This window comes from Ctenocephalides felis, unplaced genomic scaffold (genome assembly GCF_003426905.1).
Source record: "Ctenocephalides felis isolate EL2017-DRISC unplaced genomic scaffold, ASM342690v1 CF-g0.4_SCAFFOLD_01170, whole genome shotgun sequence".
Classification (NCBI taxonomy): Eukaryota; Metazoa; Arthropoda; class Insecta; order Siphonaptera; family Pulicidae; genus Ctenocephalides; species Ctenocephalides felis.
In genome coordinates, this window is record NW_020537324.1 from 80,102,374 (window position 1) to 80,123,593 (window position 21,220).

Sequence of the window (21,220 nt, forward strand, 5' to 3'; positions counted from 1 at the left end):
GTGGATTTTGCCCAGTGGCAAGTAAGATTAATGGTACAGTAAATCTATAAACAAAACTCAATAAAAAATCTAAATGATAGAAAAATCTGATGAATGATAGAAAAATCGATATAAAATATTTTGGATGTTTTGATTCGGTTATAATTTTTTTCTCTTGGCATTTTGGTGTATTTAAAAAAATCTAAATACATTGGTATGTTCAAACAAATTTCTTGATTAATTGTATAATAAAATATGTTAAAACCTAATGTGTTAATAGTAATTTTGCGTGTATTTAAATCATGCTATAATTAGTACAAATGTTTTAATTTCTTTTAGTGAATTATTTGGTTGTAAAATTAACAACCAAATTAAATAAATAATTTTCTTTGATTAAAAATCAAATATTCTTAAATAATTTCTTTACAAGTGCTTAATTAGTGATATCGATTTATAAGTCAATGTCGCAGGAAAATCTGATGATGAAATGCAATTAGTTCTGAAATTTCGTAGTTAAATATACTTTATTAAATATTGTTCATAAAGAAAAAAAGTATGTATTTTGCGTTCAAATTCAATTTTCATGAATGTTCTAAAAAAACTTTTATAAAAATGCTGCAAAGCTCAAAAAAAATAATTTTAGTTCTAATTTTAAGTGGAAAGTGAAAGTGAGGCATGGCATCGTGCCTTAAGGCAAATTGCTGAAACTTCCCGTACCAGTTTTTTTTTAAAGATTAACATTTTTGAAAAAAAATTACTCTGAAAAATTAGATTTTTGAGAAACGATTTTTTTTTGAAGAATAGTGTATTTTGAAATATTTTGGAAATTCTGAACTTGGTACGAAACCCATAGGAATGTAAACAAAATTTATACTTATTGTTAAAATCTTTATAAAATATTTGATAATTTGATGTGCATATGTCTAATGATCATTTTTGACCGCTAGATCAAATCAAAAAAGTCAAAATAATGTTCATTAGTAATAAGGTAACACTCGCGATACACAAATTTTTAATGCCAAACATTACACATATTTATATTATAATAAATTATATATTTATAATAGCGGTAAAAATATTTATAATATTTGAAGACAATGTAATTAAAGTCATACTTCAAATGCGACATGATGGGTTTATCATTGTAGTAAGCATTTAGAACTTGAACCTTAGAGAAATTGCGTTAGAAAAATGAAGTAATTGCTAAATAATAAATTCTATAATATTTCTTCAGCAGATGATAGTTCAAATGTTTTCAATGTCAAACAGTGATAAGTGGTTTTTTATGTCTACAATATTACTACAGTTTTATCGTTCATTAAATCTTAAAAATTTCTTTTAAGAAATTTAAATCTAAATCTTTTTAAAAACTCTAAAAAGATTTATAAAAATCTCAATAACCGTTTAGGAGAAGTATATCAAATAATACACACGTACAGAAGAATTTCATATATAAGATATATAACTTTTTTTTTAATCAAATTTATAAAGCGTCATTTTGCCAATTGACAGGTTTGGTTTTGTTATCATACTTTTCAAAAAAATCTTTGCGTAATTAGAAATTTATAATTTTTACATTACATTGCTGATTTCTAATTTAAGTTTCGAAACTTTTTCAAAGAACGAAAAGAGGGAACACGGATGAAGCGATTTGAATAATTCAAAAAACATTCGATTCGTATTAATAAGGAGACGTGCTGATTAGTTTTTGGCAAAGGCAGGTCTAGCCGTTCCGACGATATAGGGCAAAAAGTGCCAAAAACGGTAACTCAGTTTTTAAGAGAATGGAGCGTCCGATTTTAATAATTCAAAAAACATTTTACTTGTATTAACAAGATGAAGAACTGATCAAATTTTCATGAAGGCAGGTCTAGCGGTTTCGGAGATCTAGTGAAAAAAGTAAGAAAAAAATGCCATTTGGCAGTCAAAAATGATCATTAGACATATGCACAAATATTTTATAGAGATTTTAACAATAAGTATAAATTTTATTTACATTCCTTTGGGTTCCGTACCAACGCTTATCCGTTAGACGGCGACGCGGCGCTTACGCGCTTCGATATTCCGTCTCTGTGCAGTTAAAACAGTACGATTGCTTTGAAAAAAGTTCAGAATTACCAAAATATTTCAAAATACACTTTTCTTTAAAAAGTCTTTTTTTTTTAAAAGTAAATTTTTGTCAAAAGTTTATAGTTTCTCAAAAACCTAATTTTACAGAGTAAATCTTTTTTTTTTAAAAAAAAAAAATTGGTACGGGAAGTTCGAGCAATTTGCCTTAAGGCACGATGCCATGCGTCCCACTAGTTAAATTATTAGTAAGAAAAATGTACTTTAGAAATTATAATTGCCAAAGAGCAACTAATATATCGTACGGGATTATGAAAATTATAGACTAAATTATTGAAGCAATTATGTTGTGTGGTAAAATCAAGTGTGATATTGTTCTTTTACCGCAGATACTATATTATTTTTTTCTGAATTTCTTATACTGCATTTATGCAAAGACCATAAATGAATCACAAAATTATTATTATTATATTAAATAGTAAATTTTGCATGATTCTGAATTTCATGTTGACATATGTATTATCAAAGTCTGGTAATCGGGCATAACATCAATAAAAAACGTGAATTTCTTTCAAAAATTTAGTTTAAATCCATACGTTTCGGCTATAATCCTAGCCTTCATTCGAAGGAAAGTAAAAATACAATTAAAAACTAACACAATTGAATTGGAGTGAAAAGAAAAAATGAAATAGTAAATAATACTTACAATTAGTTAATCTTAGTGTTAAATTGGAAAATTTTAATAATCCATGGTATCAAGATATGGTAATTCAGTACACTATGTATTATAAACATTAAACTTGTAATTATGTAAAGAATCTTGGTAAAAATATTTTTTAAAAAGTCCTTTCTCCATTATATCTTCAACCAGTCTACGAACAACACATTATCCAATTGTGATTTTTTAAATTAGTATTTTGTGAAAATATTGTATAATTATAAGTTTAATGTTTATAATACATAGTGTAGTGAATTACCATATCCTGATACTATGGATTATTAAAATCTTTCAATTTAATACTAAGATCAACTAATTGTAAGTACTATTTTATTTTTTTCACTCCAATTCAATTGTTTTAGTTTTTAATTTTATTTTTAGTTTCCACTGAATGAAGGCTAGGATTATAGCCGAAACGTATGGATTTAAAAACAATTTTTGAAAAAAAATATGTTTTTTATTGATGTTATGCCCGATTATTAGACTTTGTTAATATATATATATATATATATATATATATATATATATATATATACATACATATCCCGCGACACCATCCAAACATTCGCCACAAAACTTTCGCGTTATGCACTTTACTATTGATCGTTTTGATTATTATTAAAAACGCACCATCACCACCATCACCACCAACAGCACACCACCAGCATAAATCCACCACACTTATTAATAATACTCCGTATCCAAAAATTCTCTCTCGTAAATCTGTGACTTGTGTTCTCTCCACCGCCCTTTATTTCTACAATTCGTCAGGACCTCCGAGACTAGTTGTAAATAGGGCACAGAGACGGCACAGAGAGCAGCGTTTAGTGACGAGAGGGCACCTCTCTCTCGTAGTAGAGGCAACGCGCACGTCAAACAATAGGCGACGGAGGACGGCAGACGGTGGAGGACCGTAGAAGAGAGATGTAGAGCTACGCGGCTACGGGATATATATATATATATATATAATATAAACAGCATCCCTGATGGAGTTGTATGGGTAGCTGTGCGAGGGTGGATGTGTGAGTAGACTGAGGGCTGGTGGATAAATTTGGTCAATACGAATTTAATGTTTAAGTAGTAATGTATTGAATCGTGCCTTAAGGCAAATTGCTGGAACTTCCCGTAAGGAAAAGAAAAAAATCTAGTGGGGCGCATAGCACCGTGCCTTAAGGCAAATTGCTGGAACTTTCCGTACCGGAATGAAATATTCGAGAAATTTTAAACGTTTTCAAATATATTATTATACAAATACTGTGTAACTTTCATTATTTTTCCTATTTTGTTATATCTGAGCAAATCAAATGTAAAATCATAAATCAATTTATCCCCAGAACATTAAAAATCGCCATTCCATTTCATTCCGAATTCAATTTCAAAAAAAATAGTTGTCTAATTTACACAAAATTGAAAAAGTCACAGTCTAAACGCATTTGCAAATAATTCTGTGCGACATTTTCACTTATACTGTGCTTAGCTTGGCGGCATTTTCACGTTTTTCAATAGTTTTCACCAAATTGTACATAAACAGTTTAAACGCACTTGGCTAAACATTTGTACCAGAGTGGCGCTTAGACCGTGCTTAGCCTGGGTCATTTTTTGAATTTTTAATCCATTATTACAAAAATATTTTTTGAAAAAAAAATTAGAAACAATTTTTTTTTTCCGAAGGCAATTATTTTGTTGAAACGAGAAAGTTCTTTGAATCATTTAAATCGGACGCTTAGTTCTCTCAAAGACTGCCATTTTTTAACATTTAGCTCTGTATCTCCGAAACCGCTGGGCATACCTTTGCCACTAAAACTAATAACCACTTTTGGTCGTCATTACGAACTGAATGTTTTTTGGATCATACAAACATTTTAAAGTTACATCGTAGTAAAAATCTTGATTTAATGAAAAATGCCTGAATCAGAAGAATATTTTACCCTGTAAACATTTGTGTCGTAAACTAAACGTAAGTTAATTGAAAATTATTTTAAAGGTTAGAAATTATTACTATGTTATTCGTAGTTTCTATAAATCTTTGAAGTTATTAAAACGAAAAATATTTTTTAGGCAAGACAGATATTACAGCTGTTCAAAGAATGAGATTATATCGCCAGCGAAAAAGTAAAAAAAAAAATACAAGCAGTCAATGAATGTATGTTAATTTTTTAACTTCCCGTAGGGTAAGTTATAGTAATCGCAAAAAAATCGAAAATAAAAACTTATATACATCTTTATGTTTCAGAAGTTTCTGAATATTTTGGCATACCTTAGAAAAAATGGATGTATGTGTGTGTGTGCGTGTGTGTATGTGTGTGCGGATACAAATTTTCGTCAACGATTTCGAAATCACAGATGAAGCAATTTGAATAATTCTAAAAACATTCGATTCGTATTAATAAGAAGACGAGTGCTGATTAGTTTTTGGCAAAGGCAAGGCTAGCCGTTCCGAAGATATGGGGCAAAAAGTGCCATAAACGGTAACTCAGTTTTTAAGAGAACGGAGCGTCCAATTTGAATAATTCAAAAAACATTTTACTTGTATTAACAAGATGAAGAACTGGTCAAATTTTCATGAAGGCAGGTCCAGCGGTTTCAGAGATCTAGTAAAAAAAAGTAAAAAATGATGCCATTTGGCGGTCAAAAATGATCATCAGACATATGCACGTCAAACTATTAGATATTTTATAGAAATTTTAACAATAAATATAAATTTTGTTTACATTCCTATGGGTTACGTATCAATGCTTATCCGTTAGACGGCGGCGCGGCGCTTACGCGCTTCGATATTTTGTCTGTATGCAGTTAAAGCAGAACGATTGCTTTGAAAAAAAGTTCAGAATTTTCAAAATATTTCAAAATAAATTTTTCTTCAATAAGCCTTTTTGTTAAAAAAAAAGTAAATTTTTGTCAAAAATTTATAGTTTCTCAAAAATCTAATTTTTTCAGAGTAATTTTTTTTCAATAATGTTAATCTTTTTTAGAAACAATAATTTTTGGTACGGGAAGTTCCAGCAATCTGCCTTAAGGCACGAAGCCATGCGCCCCTCTAGTTATCATGTACATATTTTGTTTTTGTTCGTGTTTTATGGTGAGCAGTCGAAAAATTTGAAAAATACTCGAATTAGAATGAATGTATTAGAAATAGTTCTGTGTGGAAAAGACACTAATGGCATAGGCGCCAAAAGAGAGGTGTGTGGGGGGTGCAGACACCAATATTTATATATACATACTTACATAAATACATACTTGTTATATATATACATATAAACATATACATATGCATTAGGAAGAGGTATGAGGTCCAAACGTGACGTAGAACGCAGCCTCTTTGCGCATATCACATTATATATATATATATATATATATATATATATATATATATATAAATATATATACATATATATCTGAATATTTGTGGCTTAATACCGGAGCCGTAACGTACGGATTAAGGCCTTAAAGACTTTTAAAGAATAATCGCCAAACAAACAACCAAATACTGTATATGGCTTTCTATAGATCCATCGGTAAAAATATTTAAATACAAACACACCACTAGTTCAAATACATTGCTTAATAAATAAAAATTTTCAAAAATAAATTTTATCTAGTTTTCTCTAATGTATACGAATTTAAATGTACGAAATAAAAATTTTAAGACATGTAAAGAAATGCCCTAAATTCACATGTTGCTTATATCATAATACTAAATATACTAAATACAAAACTACGAAGCAAAAAATATTAGTTTTAAAATATCATTATAAACATCTAAAAGTTCCAAGTTGATGTTTTGTATTAAATCAAAATGTTTGCTTAAAAGGATTCTTGTAAGTCAGTTAATGTGAATATTATAAGCCTTCGACTTGAATCTTAAAAGAAATTTTAAAAAATATCTTAGTGATATGACTGATATCAACCCGAAATTTGGAAAATAAAATTCATAATAAAATTTAATGAGATTAAAAGGAATGTTATACACATATATCAAATATTAATTTTTGATCTCAAAATTGTCGTTTTCAACTCTTTCTTTAAAAAAAATACAATTTTAATATTTATTTGGTGTATGGTATTGTGCTTTAAGGCAAATTGCTGAAACTTTAATAATTTAAAAAAAAAATATGAAAAATCAACGTAAAGATATCTTATATATAAAAGTGGAGCTCTCGATCGAATGATCCGGTAAAATTTGAAAACGGCTTAACCGATTTGGCCAGTCTTAATCTTGAAAAATTCGTGCTAATCAGAAGGTTGTCGGAAAGGTGAGATATTATTTCAAAATCGCGTAGAAACTTTACATTTTCAATTTGAAAATTTTTGTAGAAGCGTAATTTAAATAAAACAATGGACGGTGGCTAATACGTCAAATGTCAAACGTTTTTGATAGATGAATTTCAATTACGTTTAATAGGATGTTTTACGTGAATATTATTTAATTATGATTAACTTGTTGATTTTTTCGTAGTTATATTTATACACGAAAACGTTATTAAACGGGCCGCAAGTGTTACTAGAAACTCAAAATATCAATTTTTTTGAAATGTTAATATGAAAATGCACTTTTTGGCATATTTTTCTCAAACACGAAGCTCTGGAAGCTCTCATTTGTATCATTATTTACTCATTGGTATTTATAAAACTTTTAATAGGTTATATATATATACAAATATATAGATACAAATATACATTTGGTATCGATCAAATGGACATTTTGTCGAATAACATTTTCCCAGTCATAATTTCCCAGAATTTTTCGAAGAATAGACAGTAATATATGAAGGTCCGGGGTTAAAATTTAAAAAGGTCTAGTTGGCATATTTTTCTCAAACACGGTGCTCTGAAAGATCTCATTTGTATAATTATATAATCATTGGTATTTATAAAACATTTTCTAGGTTATATTATTTTTTATTTATGTTATTTAAATTCAGAACCTAAATTTGGTATCGATCAAAGGGACATTTTGTCGAATAACATGCTTTTTACTTTTTTCTGCCACTTCTCACTGCCGAGTATATTCGTCAACCACAATAATAATAACAAATAAATGCGTAATGCGTAGCAGGAAAATTAGATACGATTAAAAACACATCAATTCAAAATGCCACTTACGACCACTTATTTCATACAATCATAGCTTTAGAGCATCTTGACATTTCAAAAAAATATTTTTTAGCAAAATGGTCACTGTTTTATACGCGAATATACTCGTCAATACACAAAATTGAGCCACTTCTTCCTAACAAGTACATTCTTCAACCACAGTTGATTGGTTAAGAAAAGAAAAGCAATATAACAAATAAATGCATATATGGGTTGCAGGGAAATCAAATGAATCATACTCATTTCAAGATCTTCAAATCCTACAGTTTATTATTAATTATTCAAATACATCGTCCTTATAATAGAGCTAAAGTATTTCAACCTTTTACAAAATGTCATCAACTTTGATAACATTGACCTCCTTTCTATCTAGTGTATAGTCATGGAGTTTAATAATTTAATATTCAAAATCAAAATCACATTGAAATTCTTGAACTAAATAATCTCGTTATTAAAAATGGAAAGCAAACATTTATCCTTAAATCTAAATATGCACACGAGATATCGGAATAGAAATAACCTAAAGAAAATTTTTATAATTGATTTCTTCTTCCAAATATCTCCAATGACCCTCCAAAATAACCTCTCGATCACATTCATTCCCATCGGATTAGAGAATGTATATAAATATAAAAATTAAATCTAAGATTTAGCATTTTAACGATGTTTGATACAACTAATTTTATCTATATATCATCATTGATTTCACTCACAAAACTGGACATCATCTCTTCCACTGACAAATTTCCAACTGAATTATCTGCCAATTTTTCAGAAATCGTCGAAGAGTCGTGACGAGACTTAGAATCGTCGAAAGCAGCAACTGACACTGAAAAATTAAAAAAAAGAATTAGTGAAGAAATCAAAGTCTTTATATAGAAGTTATTTACAGACAGAATATGATAAGTTTGATGGAAAATGGTCTAAAAAGTAGACTCTATGAGGAGCAAATTAAAAAAAAAGATAAACTCATCAACCAATGGTTTTTCACAACCAATTTTGAACTTTTTTTTCAAAGCAATCGGTACTGCTTTAGCTGCATATTGTCAAATTTAACATCAACCAAAATCGCAAAAAAGAACTCTACTGACGAGCAAACTAGAAGAAAATATTAACAAAAAAAATAATCTAAGAAAGGATTCTACTGACAAGCAAACTAGAATGAAGGATTCTACTGATTAGGTAATTTAAAAAAAAGAACAAAAAAATACTTTACTAACAAGCAAACAAGAAAATAATATCAAATTTAACATAAACCAAGATTCTAAAAAAGGACTCTACTGACCAGCAAACTAAAAGAAAAAAATATTATCAAAAAAGGACTCTACTGACGAACAAATCAGAAGAAAATAATATTATTATGAAAGGACTCTACTGACGAGCAAACTAGAAGAAAATAATATTATCAAAGAAGGACTCAACTGATGAGCAAACTAGAAGGAAAAAATATTCTCAAAAAAGGACTCTACTGACAAGCAAACTAAAAAAAAAAAATATTAAAAAAGGAATATACTGGCAAGCAAACCAGAAGAAAATAATATTATCAAAACTAGCAAACTAGAAAAAAAATATCAAAGAAGGACTCAACTGACGAGCAAACTAAAAGGAAATATAAACAACCAAGAATGTAAAAAGGACTCTACTGAAGAGCAAACTAAAAAATATTAACATTCTATCAACAATCAAATTGAACAAGAGCCGAAAATATAAAAAAGGAACTCAACTGACAAGCAAACCAGAAGAAATATTGTCAAATAAATTTAAGATCAACCAAAAGTGTAAAAAAAGACTCTACTAACAAGCAAACTAAAAAAATCAAATAAACGTAACATTAACCAGGAATATAAATAAGGACTCTATTGACGAGCAAACTAGTAGAAAATATTATCAAATAAATTTAACATCAACCTAGACTCTACTGACGTGCAAGCAAAGAAATATTGTCGAATAAATATAAAATCTATCAGGAAAAAAGGATTCTACTGACAAGCAAACTAAAAAATAGTTATTAAATGAATTTAAAAAGCAATCAAGAATATAAAAAAGGACTCTACTGACGAGCAAACTAGTAGAAAATATTAACAAAAAAAAATAGAATCAACAAAGAGAGTAAAAAAAGGACTCTACTGACGAGCAAACCAGAGCAAAATATTGTCGAATAAATTTAAAATCAAACAAGATTGCAAGAAAGAACTCTACTGACAAGCAAACTAGAAAAAAAATTGGATTCTGCCAATGAACAAATTGAACATGAATCGAAAATATAAAAAGTGGACTATACTGACAAGCAAACTTAACGAAAAAGTTTTACTGAGAAAAAAGTTCTACTTTTATAAAATAATAATAACAATTGTACCTATAATTTCAATTCTTAACACAAAAATTTATAAACCAATAATTTTTTTCAAAGTCAACCACTAAGAATATTTTTTTGTACAACTAAAGAGCGTCCATTAATCACGTGATCGATTTTTTAAAGTTTTTTTGGACCCCCTCTCCCTTGGTCATATTCAATATTACCCCGCTCCTCCACCAAACATCAAGTGTATTTTTATTTATGAGAAAAAGCTCTAAAATTTTTTATTAAAAAAAAATCAGGTAAATACACGTGATATCCTACTATACCCTCCCTCACGTGATATTTCGTGATTTTTTGTCAAACACCCCCCCCGCCCTAGTAACCTGATGTGATTAAAGGACACCCCCTAACATACATGTTCTTTGAACTATAAAAAATATATGCCACTTCTGAAATGTTTCTGGCTTTAAGGGGCACAAATAATGTGAAATTTTCAAAAAATCGAATTTTCAATTTTTCCATATTTCGATAGGTTATAACTTTCAAAATAACATACCAAAATTTTAAATCGATATCTTAAATAGTTTTTGAGTCACAGCCATTTAAAGAGTATATGTACAGTATATAGTATAACGATGATTTTATCTTTAAACGCGTTTTCCTCGAAACATCATTTTCCGAATTTGCTGCAGCGATTACTCAAAAACAAATGATCCGATCACTATCAAATTTTTTTACATGTTCTATATATAGTTCTCCGTAAAATAAACTATCGATGTTTTTGATCGGATCAAAAATCGAATTTTAGCAGTCCAAAAACGACCAAAATTTTGGGTTATATTCGACTTTTTTTTAAAAAACGCCGTCATTTTGTCACTTTTTGATTTTTTTTCTTTATCGTAGTTCATTTTACAGACAATATTATCTAGTTTAACGAGAATTTTTTTTTTTTAAATTTCATCCACGTAGAAGGCCGGAATCACTGCAGCAGTGAATGGCCTTTTTTGTTGCGCCGTTGGAGATCGACGATAACTTAAAAAATATTTAATTTTTCTCTTCAAAAATTTTACTATGTATTCTTAAAACATGTATAAATATAATCCTAAAATTTTGGAATGATTGATAAAGTAGTTTTTCAATATAAATTCCCAAAAATCACCTTTTTAGGCGGTTACACTAGTTGTGCCCTTAAATAATGTTAAAAAATATAAATTTCAAGTAATAATTGACTATTATTACTATCTTACCTGTTTCAACTTTCTCGATCTTAAACAAACTATTATTCTCCAGCACCATTTCATCACCTTTGGCTTCCTGGACATCATTTTCCTTATCATGGTTCTGCTGTTTAACAGCCGCCACAATTTCTTCGCAACTCGGCAAAACCACATCCTCTGCCAACTTTTGTCTTTTAATTGGAACTTCAGGAATTTCGTCAACTTTTTTGGCAGTGTCTTCATCATCATTTGGAATCACCAGTAAAGGACCATCATCATCTTCTTCAACGTTATTTGTAGCCGTACCATTGCAATTGTTGACTGATGTTATAATCACAGGTTCTGCTGAAGATACAGAGGTTTGGGAGTTCGGGAGAACATCAGAGTTGTTCAGGGTTTCGATGGACTCTTGGGAAGTACATATTTCTTTTGTGTCCATCTCAGCATCACTGGCTGATAAATCAGTGCTATCTAGCACTATAGGTTCTTCCACCGGTGGTACCAAAAATGTATCATTAGGAATTTTATCAGATTCTTCCTCCTGGTTGTTCAAAACAAGTCCTTTATTTTCGTCCCGGTTCAAACTATTCGTCTGGATTATTTTTTTGATTGTGCACAAAACTTCGGAGCACAAATCCGAAATGTCGTGATCGCAATCAGTTTTTCCTTGGGAAAATATTATGACGGCTTCGTGTGTCGGTGGAGGAAAACGTGAACTTGGATGTAAAACTAGGCTGAAGAATATTTGGTAAAGTAGTTTTCGGCATTTCACACTTTTGTTGTAGATTGTGTCGTTGTTTTGGCCGTTTTGCAGTCGTAGTAATAGGTCTGCAAGTGTTCTTTGGAGATTCTGTGAAAGAAAGATGAAGGGATAGACAACTAGGTGGAAGTGGCCATTTTGCCTTAAGGCAAGTTAATTGACTTAATCAACCAAAATTGAGATTTAGATGAAATTAGTTCGACTGCACCATTACGGGTATCGTGTACGTAGTAGGCCTTGATAATATTAAGTTCCATGAGAAGTTTATGTTTTCATAAAAAAATCCGATTCGCTAATTTTATGTTTTCTTCCGGACGTTTCAAGCCATTCTGAATCGAATGAGACCAAATTTGGAAAAAGTATGTGTGTGTGTGTATGTGAATAGATTTTTTGTCGTAAATCCACGTTTTCACAAAAACGGCTGAACCTATTTCAAAAATTTAAAAGCCATTCGATGTATCTCGACGAGGACTATCATTTGTCAGTTTCGCGCTACGATCAGCCAAGCTGTTTCTTTGTAAATAGCAAAAAAGTGAAAAAAATTTTAACCCGCAATTCTGAATCGATTTTGGAAATTCAAAAACCGTTCGAAAGATATTGGTTGGGAATCGTGGTGATTAGTTTTTGGTGAAGATCGGCCGAGCCGTTTTCTTGTAATAGTGTTAACATTTTTTTTCGACAATTTTTTTGACGGTAGATATCATAGTCTTCTAGATCATACTAAAATATTACGGCCCTACGACAAGGCGTTCAATTTTAAAAATTCGTCAAAGTTTGCAAAAATTGTTATCGTTTTTTTTTGGCGTTTGTCAAAATTATAACTTTCATCGACGTTTGCTTAAAAACGCCTGAACCGATTTCAAAAATTTAGAAGCCATTTGATGTATCTCAGTAAAGACTTTCGTTTGTCAGTTTTGTGAGACGATCTGCTGAGCCGTAATTTAAAAAAGAGTGTTAAAATTTTCGTCCACATTTAACCTCAAACTACCGAATCGATTTTAAAAAATCAAGAACTGTTCGAAACATATTTATTAGGAATGATACTGATTAGTTTTAGGCGATAATCTACCGAGCCGTTTTCTTGTAATTAACTAATGAAATTTTTTTGGCATTAGATGTCATGGTCTTATAAAATATTACGGTTCTACGACAAGTAGTTTAATTTTGAAAATCATCAAAGTTTGGAAAATTATAGTCAAAACTTGTTCTAAACTGACAAACAATAGTTCTTATCCAGTTTCATCGAAAGGCTTTTAAAATTTTTGAATTTGATTCATCCGTTCTTTCAAAAACGTCGACGAAAGGTCAAAAATTACATACGTACATACTTTTACTAAATTGGGTCACAAACGATTCAAAATCACTTAGAGAAACGCAAGAACTTTCCTCCTTCGACAAGTAAAAATTTACATGTTTATTCACTTTTTTTTAATTATTTGAAAACAAAAAAAAAAAAACAATTTTTACCTTTGAATTTTTTTTTTTAATAAACACGAAATAGAAATTAAATTATGCATTGACTATTAATTTTTGTATTTTTTTTTTATTTCAATCTTTAAAAAGTAAAAAGTAAATCCTTATATAAAAATTAGTATATAAAATGTTAAATCTAATAATATATTGAGATATATAATTTGAATGAGACTTATGAAAATAACTGACATAACATTTAACTACATATTATATTTTATACATTTTTTAGTACTTTCTTTTATTAATGGAATCTCCATAATAAATTTATTTTATTTAATGTCTATTTAATTTATTATTATTAGTTACTCTATGTTTTTCTTTAATGCTTGTGTTTGATGTTTTATAAAAATCTTTTTCATTATTTTGCCTTCAGGCAATCATTATTGCTTCAATAAATTTTTTTTTAATCACAAGCCTGCAATATTTTGAAAAACATCTAGCAACAAAAAATTAGCTGAAGCGGGGTTTTTGGCAAAAACTTTATAGAGTATATTGAGATTAATTAAATAAAATATGTGAAATGTTCTTTACCTTTTGCATTGTTGGTTTCATGAATATTCCAGATGAAGACATCACCTTTCGGAAGCATTGCAATGCTATGCAGCATAATTTTTCTTTGCTCTCTCCGAAACCATAAAAACTGGAAGTGAGAATCATACATATATATATATATATATATATATATATATATATATATTGAATGGTAGAGTCTTGGATTTGTGTATATTTTGTAGAGTTTCGAACAAGAATCCAAAAATAATACAAAATAAAAAAACAAGAAAAGTTTTTAATAAACAATTTCTTTATTTAATTATTTGTTTACTGTCAACGTTTCGGAACTAGGTACGTTCCATCTTCAGGACATCTGTCAAGAAACATGATCTTGATGAGATTTAAGCAAACAATATGTTTAGGAATAGAAAATAGATTTTTCTTAAATAATAAATTAATTGTAACAAATAATAATGTACAGAAATATGATAATATGATCAAAATGAAAATGGTAAAAATAAATGAGTGGATTATCAGAACAGGATATTAAAAATGATAGAAATTTTTTATGAAAGTTATGGAAATTTTTTTTTTTTTTTTTAAGAAAAGATTAACGATAAAATTGAATTAATTACCTGTATGTTTGAATATACGTTAGCACTTTTTCACTAAACAAGAATTTTTGACAAAAAATGAATTTGTGAGTTATTTTTCCGCCGAATAGTTAACTTTTGTAAATCAAAATTACTAAAAGTGTTGTCTTTTTTTAAAATTATTATTTGAAAACAAATAATATTGTATTCGATGTTATACTATTGGCTTTTGGAAACGAACTAACTGTATTTGGTGGTTCATATGGTTAGTTCGTTTCCAAAAGCCAATAGTATAACATCGAATACAATATTATTTGTTTTCAAATAATAATTGTAAAAAAAGACAACACTTTTAGTAATTTTGATTTACAAAAGTTAACTATTCGGCGGAAAAATAACTCACAAATTCATTTTTTGTCAAAAATTCTTGTTTAGTGAAAAAGTGCTAACGTATATTCAAACATACAGGTAATTAATTCAATTTTATCATTAATCCTTTCTTTAAAAATTTTTTTCCATAACTTTCAAAAAATTTCTATCATTTTTAATATCCTGTTCTGATAATCCACTCATATATTTTTACCATTTTCATTTTGATCATATTATCATATTTCTGTACATTATTATTTGTTACAATTAATTTATTATTTAAGAAAAATCTATTTTCTATTCCTAAACATATTGTTTGCTTAAATCTCATCAAGATCATGTTTCTTGACAGATGTCCTGAAGATGGAACGTACCTAGTTCCGAAACGTTGACAGTAAACAAATAATTAAATAAAGAAATTGTTTATTAAAAACTTTTCTTGTTTTTTTATTTTGTATTATTTTTGGATTCTTGCTCGAAACTCTACAATATATATATATATATATATATATATATATATATATAATTTTATTTGTATTTATATTTGCCTACCTGTGCAATTCCTGAACACCTCGATGTTCTTCTCTCTTCTCATTATTGGCAGCTTTCATATTTTCCAATTTGACTTTAGATTCCTTTGGTGTTATATCAAACAATATAGATAGGATTATTTCAGTAGTGTGTTGCTCTATGAAACTGCTTAAACTTGAAACTTTCATCCAACTGATTAACGTCTCGTAAGCTGAGAAACGAATTATCCTAAAAAAAATTAAATATCATCTATTAATGCTATTATTATTATTAATTTTAACGAACATATCTTAAGTAATAAATAAAAGTGATGTCTATATAATTTACCTGTGCGTTGGAGTATCAATATCCTGTGTCCATTGCAAAACATTCAGAATAATTTTGCAGATTATTGGAGCGTAGCTTAACATATGTTCATTTGCACTGGAAAAAGATAATGTGTTTTAAATTAAATTAACCATAATTTCAATCTAATCATAAATTTATCTGGCTAGTTCCAGCAATTTTTCTTAAATACAGCATAAATTGATATTATATAATAATTATATAACATGGATTATTATTATTATAATTAATTACCAAAACAGAAGTGCATCTAAAGTCTTGAGCAGACTCTGGTGAATTTCTGGTAAAAATGCATTTAGAATAATATTGTCGGTTGAAACTCTGGCTAGAACTTTGCTCGTGACAACCAGTCCTCGGTTGATCAAATGCAGAACGAGATCAGGCTGGAGACGTTTTACTACTGGGAATGGTTCTCTGAAAAGGAAAAGTTAACCATTAACATAATAAAAAAAAATTAATGGATCGCATAGCAGACCAATGCTATGAAGAACTTTCCATACTAATTCGTTCTAAATATTGACTTTATTCTTTCTAAATATTTAATTAATCAATGTGGTTGCTGGACAGAGTCAGGCGTTTTTCTCAGGTTGTCAGATAAAATATATAACCCAGAAACCGCACAAACAACAAAAAAAAAAGGTGTTTGGGGAAGACAAGATAACAGCAAGAATCACTAAAAAAATAATAAATCTAATAGCTCCACTACTTGCTGTTTTAATAAATAGATACATAGAATGTGGTGTATTTCCATCGTGCCTTAAAATGGCTACAATAAAACCAATTTTTAAAACAGGAAATAAAACAGATCCAAATAACTACAGACCCATAACAATAACAAACACATTCTCCAAGATATATGAAAAAGTAATAAAAGAAAGATTACTTAATCTTCTCATTAAGAAAATTGACAAAAATCAATATGCTTTTTACCGTCATCAAATACTCGAGGTGCATTGTTGGATTTAACTAATACCATAAGTGAGCACCTTGAAGAGAATAAGCAAACAGTAGCGATATTCATAGACTTAAAAAAAGCTTTTGATACGGTGGATCTTAATATATTGATTATGAAACTAAAAGAGCTGGTATTAGAAGGTTTGTCACTTAGCATTATCAAAGATTTCCTATCAGAAAGACAAGTAAGGACCATGGTTGATAACGTGGCAAGTGACAGGCGCAAAGTAAACTGTGGAGTCCCACAAGGCTCAGTTCTAGGACCTTTATTGTATCTCATATACAAAACAATCTTCAAGACGCAAAATTAATGTGAAAATACATCCTATACGCCGTAGATACTGCCATAGTCTATGCAGACAAAGACGAAAAACTATTAGAAGAAATTATTACAAAGACATGAAATTATATTCTGAATGGCTAAGTGAAAATAACGATCAACATTGGAAAAACTAAGTATATACATTTTAAACAAAAAAAATGTAATAAGATTACTAAAATAAACATTAAAATAAATAATACAGATATAGAAGAAGTGGAATATATAAAATACTTGGGCCTTATAATACACGAAAAACTAACATGGACAAAACATATAAATGAAATTAAAAAGAAGATAGCGGCATTAAAAGGAGCTTTAAAAAGGATCCATTCTTTCGGGGAAAAAATAAGATATTGATTTTAAAAGCGCATATAATACCCATAATTTTATATGGAATAAATACTCAAACAACTCAAGCTAACTTAAATGATATACAGAGAATAATGAACATAGCCATAAAAATATCGTATGATTTTCCACACTTAACACCCACCAAATACTTACAAACAGAAACGAATATTTATTCACTAAACAACATGATAAAAATAGAGAAATGCACATTATACACAAAATGAAATATAACAGAATTAAAACAAGTACAACAATAGACACAAATCAAGATATACACAAACACTACACTAGACAACAAAACAATTTCCACATTGAACACAATAGAAAGGATAAATTGAGAGGAAATGTCATATGGAGCGCTAGTAAAATATATAATGAATTGCCAAACGATATTAAGATGACCAATGATGTCGATAAATTTAAAAGAAAAATATTATGAAAACTGTTTTCATAATCTCTCATACCAGGCACTTCTGTCTGACTGAGATATATGAAAATAATGTATATATATAAATAAATAAAAAAATAAAAATGTTATTTAACAGAGTTGTTCTGACTCAGCTTCATAACATACGAATGACGTTGCAGTTTATGTGCAAAACGCCTGAATGCACATCAAATACATGACATTTTGACAGTATTTATGTATGATTCTGTAGCATAATGTATGCAAGTTGGAGCGTAACATGGCCTTGCCATAATATTTTTCTATAATGCGGCAGAATCTGCCCATAAATAATAATATAACTAGTACTATTAGTTAAATAGATGTATCATATAAATAAATATTATTCCCCTGCCGTCACTCAGACAAAACAAAATCTCCTGTCAGATTTCAATTTCAAAATTACAAAATGTGAAACTAATTTAAAAAAAATCTCATGATAACACAAATAGCAAACCGTAAAAATGTCTCGATACAACAATAATCGAATACTGGAGGAGTTTTCCGATGAGCATCTCGAGAGGCTTAGAAGAAAACGCAGAGGCAGCGGAGTGTCAGCCAGTAAAGGTAATAATTAATTAAATGAATGATCCAATTGATAATTATTATTATTTAATTATTAAACAAAGTACGATGTTACCAAATCATAAGATTCAAATCGTAAGAGATCTTACAGAACTGTTTAATTTTTGCAAAAATATAAAATTGATTTACAATTATATTTTCTTAAATAAATCTCTTATAGTTCTTAGAAAATTTACTCGATAACACAAAACACCAAGTTTGATTTGTATGTTTACCTAAACTTTCTCAACAGTGACGTTCTTGTATAATGCCTAAACTTTATCAGCATCATTTGTTTTGTCTGTTTACCTAAACTTTCCTAAACACTATCCGTCTAATCTGAAGCCTAAACTTTTTCAACGTTGTTTATTTTGTCTGATGCCTAAAAACTTTCAACATTATTTGTCTGGTCTAGTTTCTTAAACTTTGTGAACTTTGTCTGCCTGCCGAAAATTTCTCAACTTTGTCATTAAACCTAAACTTTCTCAACAGTATCTGTCTGTTTGCCTGAATTTTCAAAATATTGCATTTCCTTTCTATCTTTTTATAAAAAAAAGCTTTCTCAGCATTGTTTATCTTGTCTGTTTACCTAAACTTTCTGAGCTTTTGTCTGTCTACCTAAATTATCTCAGCGGTGTCTATCTTGTCTGTTTGCTTAAACTTTCTCAACAGTGTCTATTTTTTCTTTGCATGGTTTTATTGTCAATCAAAATAATAAACATTTTATAAGACAATGTGCTGTAAAGTTAATGCATCTCTTAAGATTATCTCCTATGAGATATCTCTCTTTTTTATTTTTTGACATTTTATTTAAGATCGTAAGGCCATTTTTTCTTCAACCTTCGTGTGGAATGTTCCTCGCTTAATTCTTTTAAATACAAGTTTGGGTGACCTGGTAGTTTTTCGTGGTATTTTTTGCTCCTTTCTTCTATCATTTCATTAATAGTTTTTATTTTTAGGTCGTTCACAATGCATCTTAAAATTTTCAATTGCGCTACTTGTATTTTTTTTAATATTTGAATTGCTTGCGCACGCCCATAGCTCAATGCCGTATGTCCAGATTGGAATAATTATTGTTTTATATAAAAAGAGTTTGTTTTCATAGCACGTATTTGAACTCCTGCCAATTAGCCAATACAATTCTTTGCCTAAACTTTCCAGACATAACATGTCTTTTCTGTGTATTTTTTTTTAACTTTCTCAGCATTGTCTTGTCTGTCTACCTAAACTTTTTGAACTTTGGCTGTCCGTCTGTCTCTGCCTAAATTATCTCAGATTTGTCTGCCTACCTAAATTATCTCAACAGTGTCTACCTTGTCTGTTTGCTTAAACTTTCACAACAGTGTCTATCTTGCCTGCCTACCTAAACATTACAATTGCCTGTCTTGACTGTATTCTCATACTTTCTCAACATTGTATGTATGCCTAAACTTTCTCAGCGTTGTCTGTCTTGCCCGATGCCTAAACTTTCTCAACAGTATCCGTTTTGTCTAATGCCTAAATTTTATCAAAATGGTTTGTCTTGTCCGTCTTCCTAAACTTTCTGAACTTTGTCTGCCAAAAAAATTTCAATTTGTTTTTGAACCTAAGCTTTCTCAACGGTGTCTGTTTGCTTATACTTTCTCAACAAAGTCTGTCTTGTCCACCTACCTAAACTTTTAACTTTCTTAACATTTTCTCTTATCTATATGTCTAGAACTTTTCAACATTGTAAGTCTTGTCTGTTTGTCTGCCAAACTTTTTCTACATTAAATTTTAAACATTTATTAAAGCTTGAAATAATAGGCAGCGCTTTTAGGATAATAAAAAATATTAATTAAAGAAATCAATTGGAAATCACTTTTTGTCAAAGAAAATTTTCGAAGTAAATAGTGGAAAATGTTATCAGTCATTTAAATCTCTTTTTTTTTCATATCTCAGTCAGATAGAGGTGCCGCCTGGTATGAGAGATTATGAAAAACAGTTTTCATATTTTATATATACATCTCATTTGACTATAATATCTATTTCATTAATATAGTATCTATTATAATTCAAATATTTATTTATATATTTATTTATTCATAAGCAAGCCGTAATCAATAATAGAAAATATTTCAGGCTCTTCTCAAGTTAAAATATAAGTTTCTGTTCTGAAACTTTACAACACTCTAGTAATTTTTTTTATTATATTTTTAACAGCAATCAGAACCTTACGTCCTATGAGCTGTTGGGCTGAAACTTCTCTTTACTTCGTATTTTTAGATGGTAACCCAATGGTTAATCCATCCATATTTGATGATTTTTGTTATTAGAATTAACCTAATAAGGCTGACTTTTTATTGGTCCAGCTCTCTATCTTTATATATAACTCTTCAGTCTTCTTTGTATTCATTTTCCTTATAGTATTTCTTTATTTTTCTTCCAAATTTATCGTCATCATTGGTCATCTTAATATCGTTTGGCAATTCATTATATATTTTGCTAGCACTCCTTATGACATTTTCTCTCAAATTCTTCTTTCTATTGTGTTCAATGTGAAAATTGTTGGGTTGTCTAGTGTAGTGTTCATGTATATCTTGATTTATGTCTATTGTTGCGCTTGTTTTAATTCGGTTAAATTTCATTTTGTATTAGTTTGCATTTCTCTATTTTAATTGTGTTATTT

General features: G+C 29.1%; 1 protein-coding gene across 1 annotated transcript; it reads right to left on the reverse strand.

The window, feature by feature from the left end:
• Nucleotides 1-8,177: 8,177 nt before the first annotated feature.
• Nucleotides 8,178-17,239, reverse strand: LOC113367732 (proline-, glutamic acid- and leucine-rich protein 1-like). The gene is made up of 7 exons (XM_026609313.1): nt 17,214-17,239; nt 16,172-16,351; nt 15,920-16,015; nt 15,614-15,820; nt 14,139-14,247; nt 11,405-12,224; nt 8,178-8,687 (listed from the first exon to the last, which is right to left on the reverse strand). Exons 1-7 carry the CDS (start codon nt 17,237-17,239, stop codon nt 8,545-8,547), a joined length of 1,581 nt encoding a protein of 526 aa, XP_026465098.1. The 3' UTR covers nt 8,178-8,544.
• Nucleotides 17,240-21,220: the final 3,981 nt, after the last annotated feature.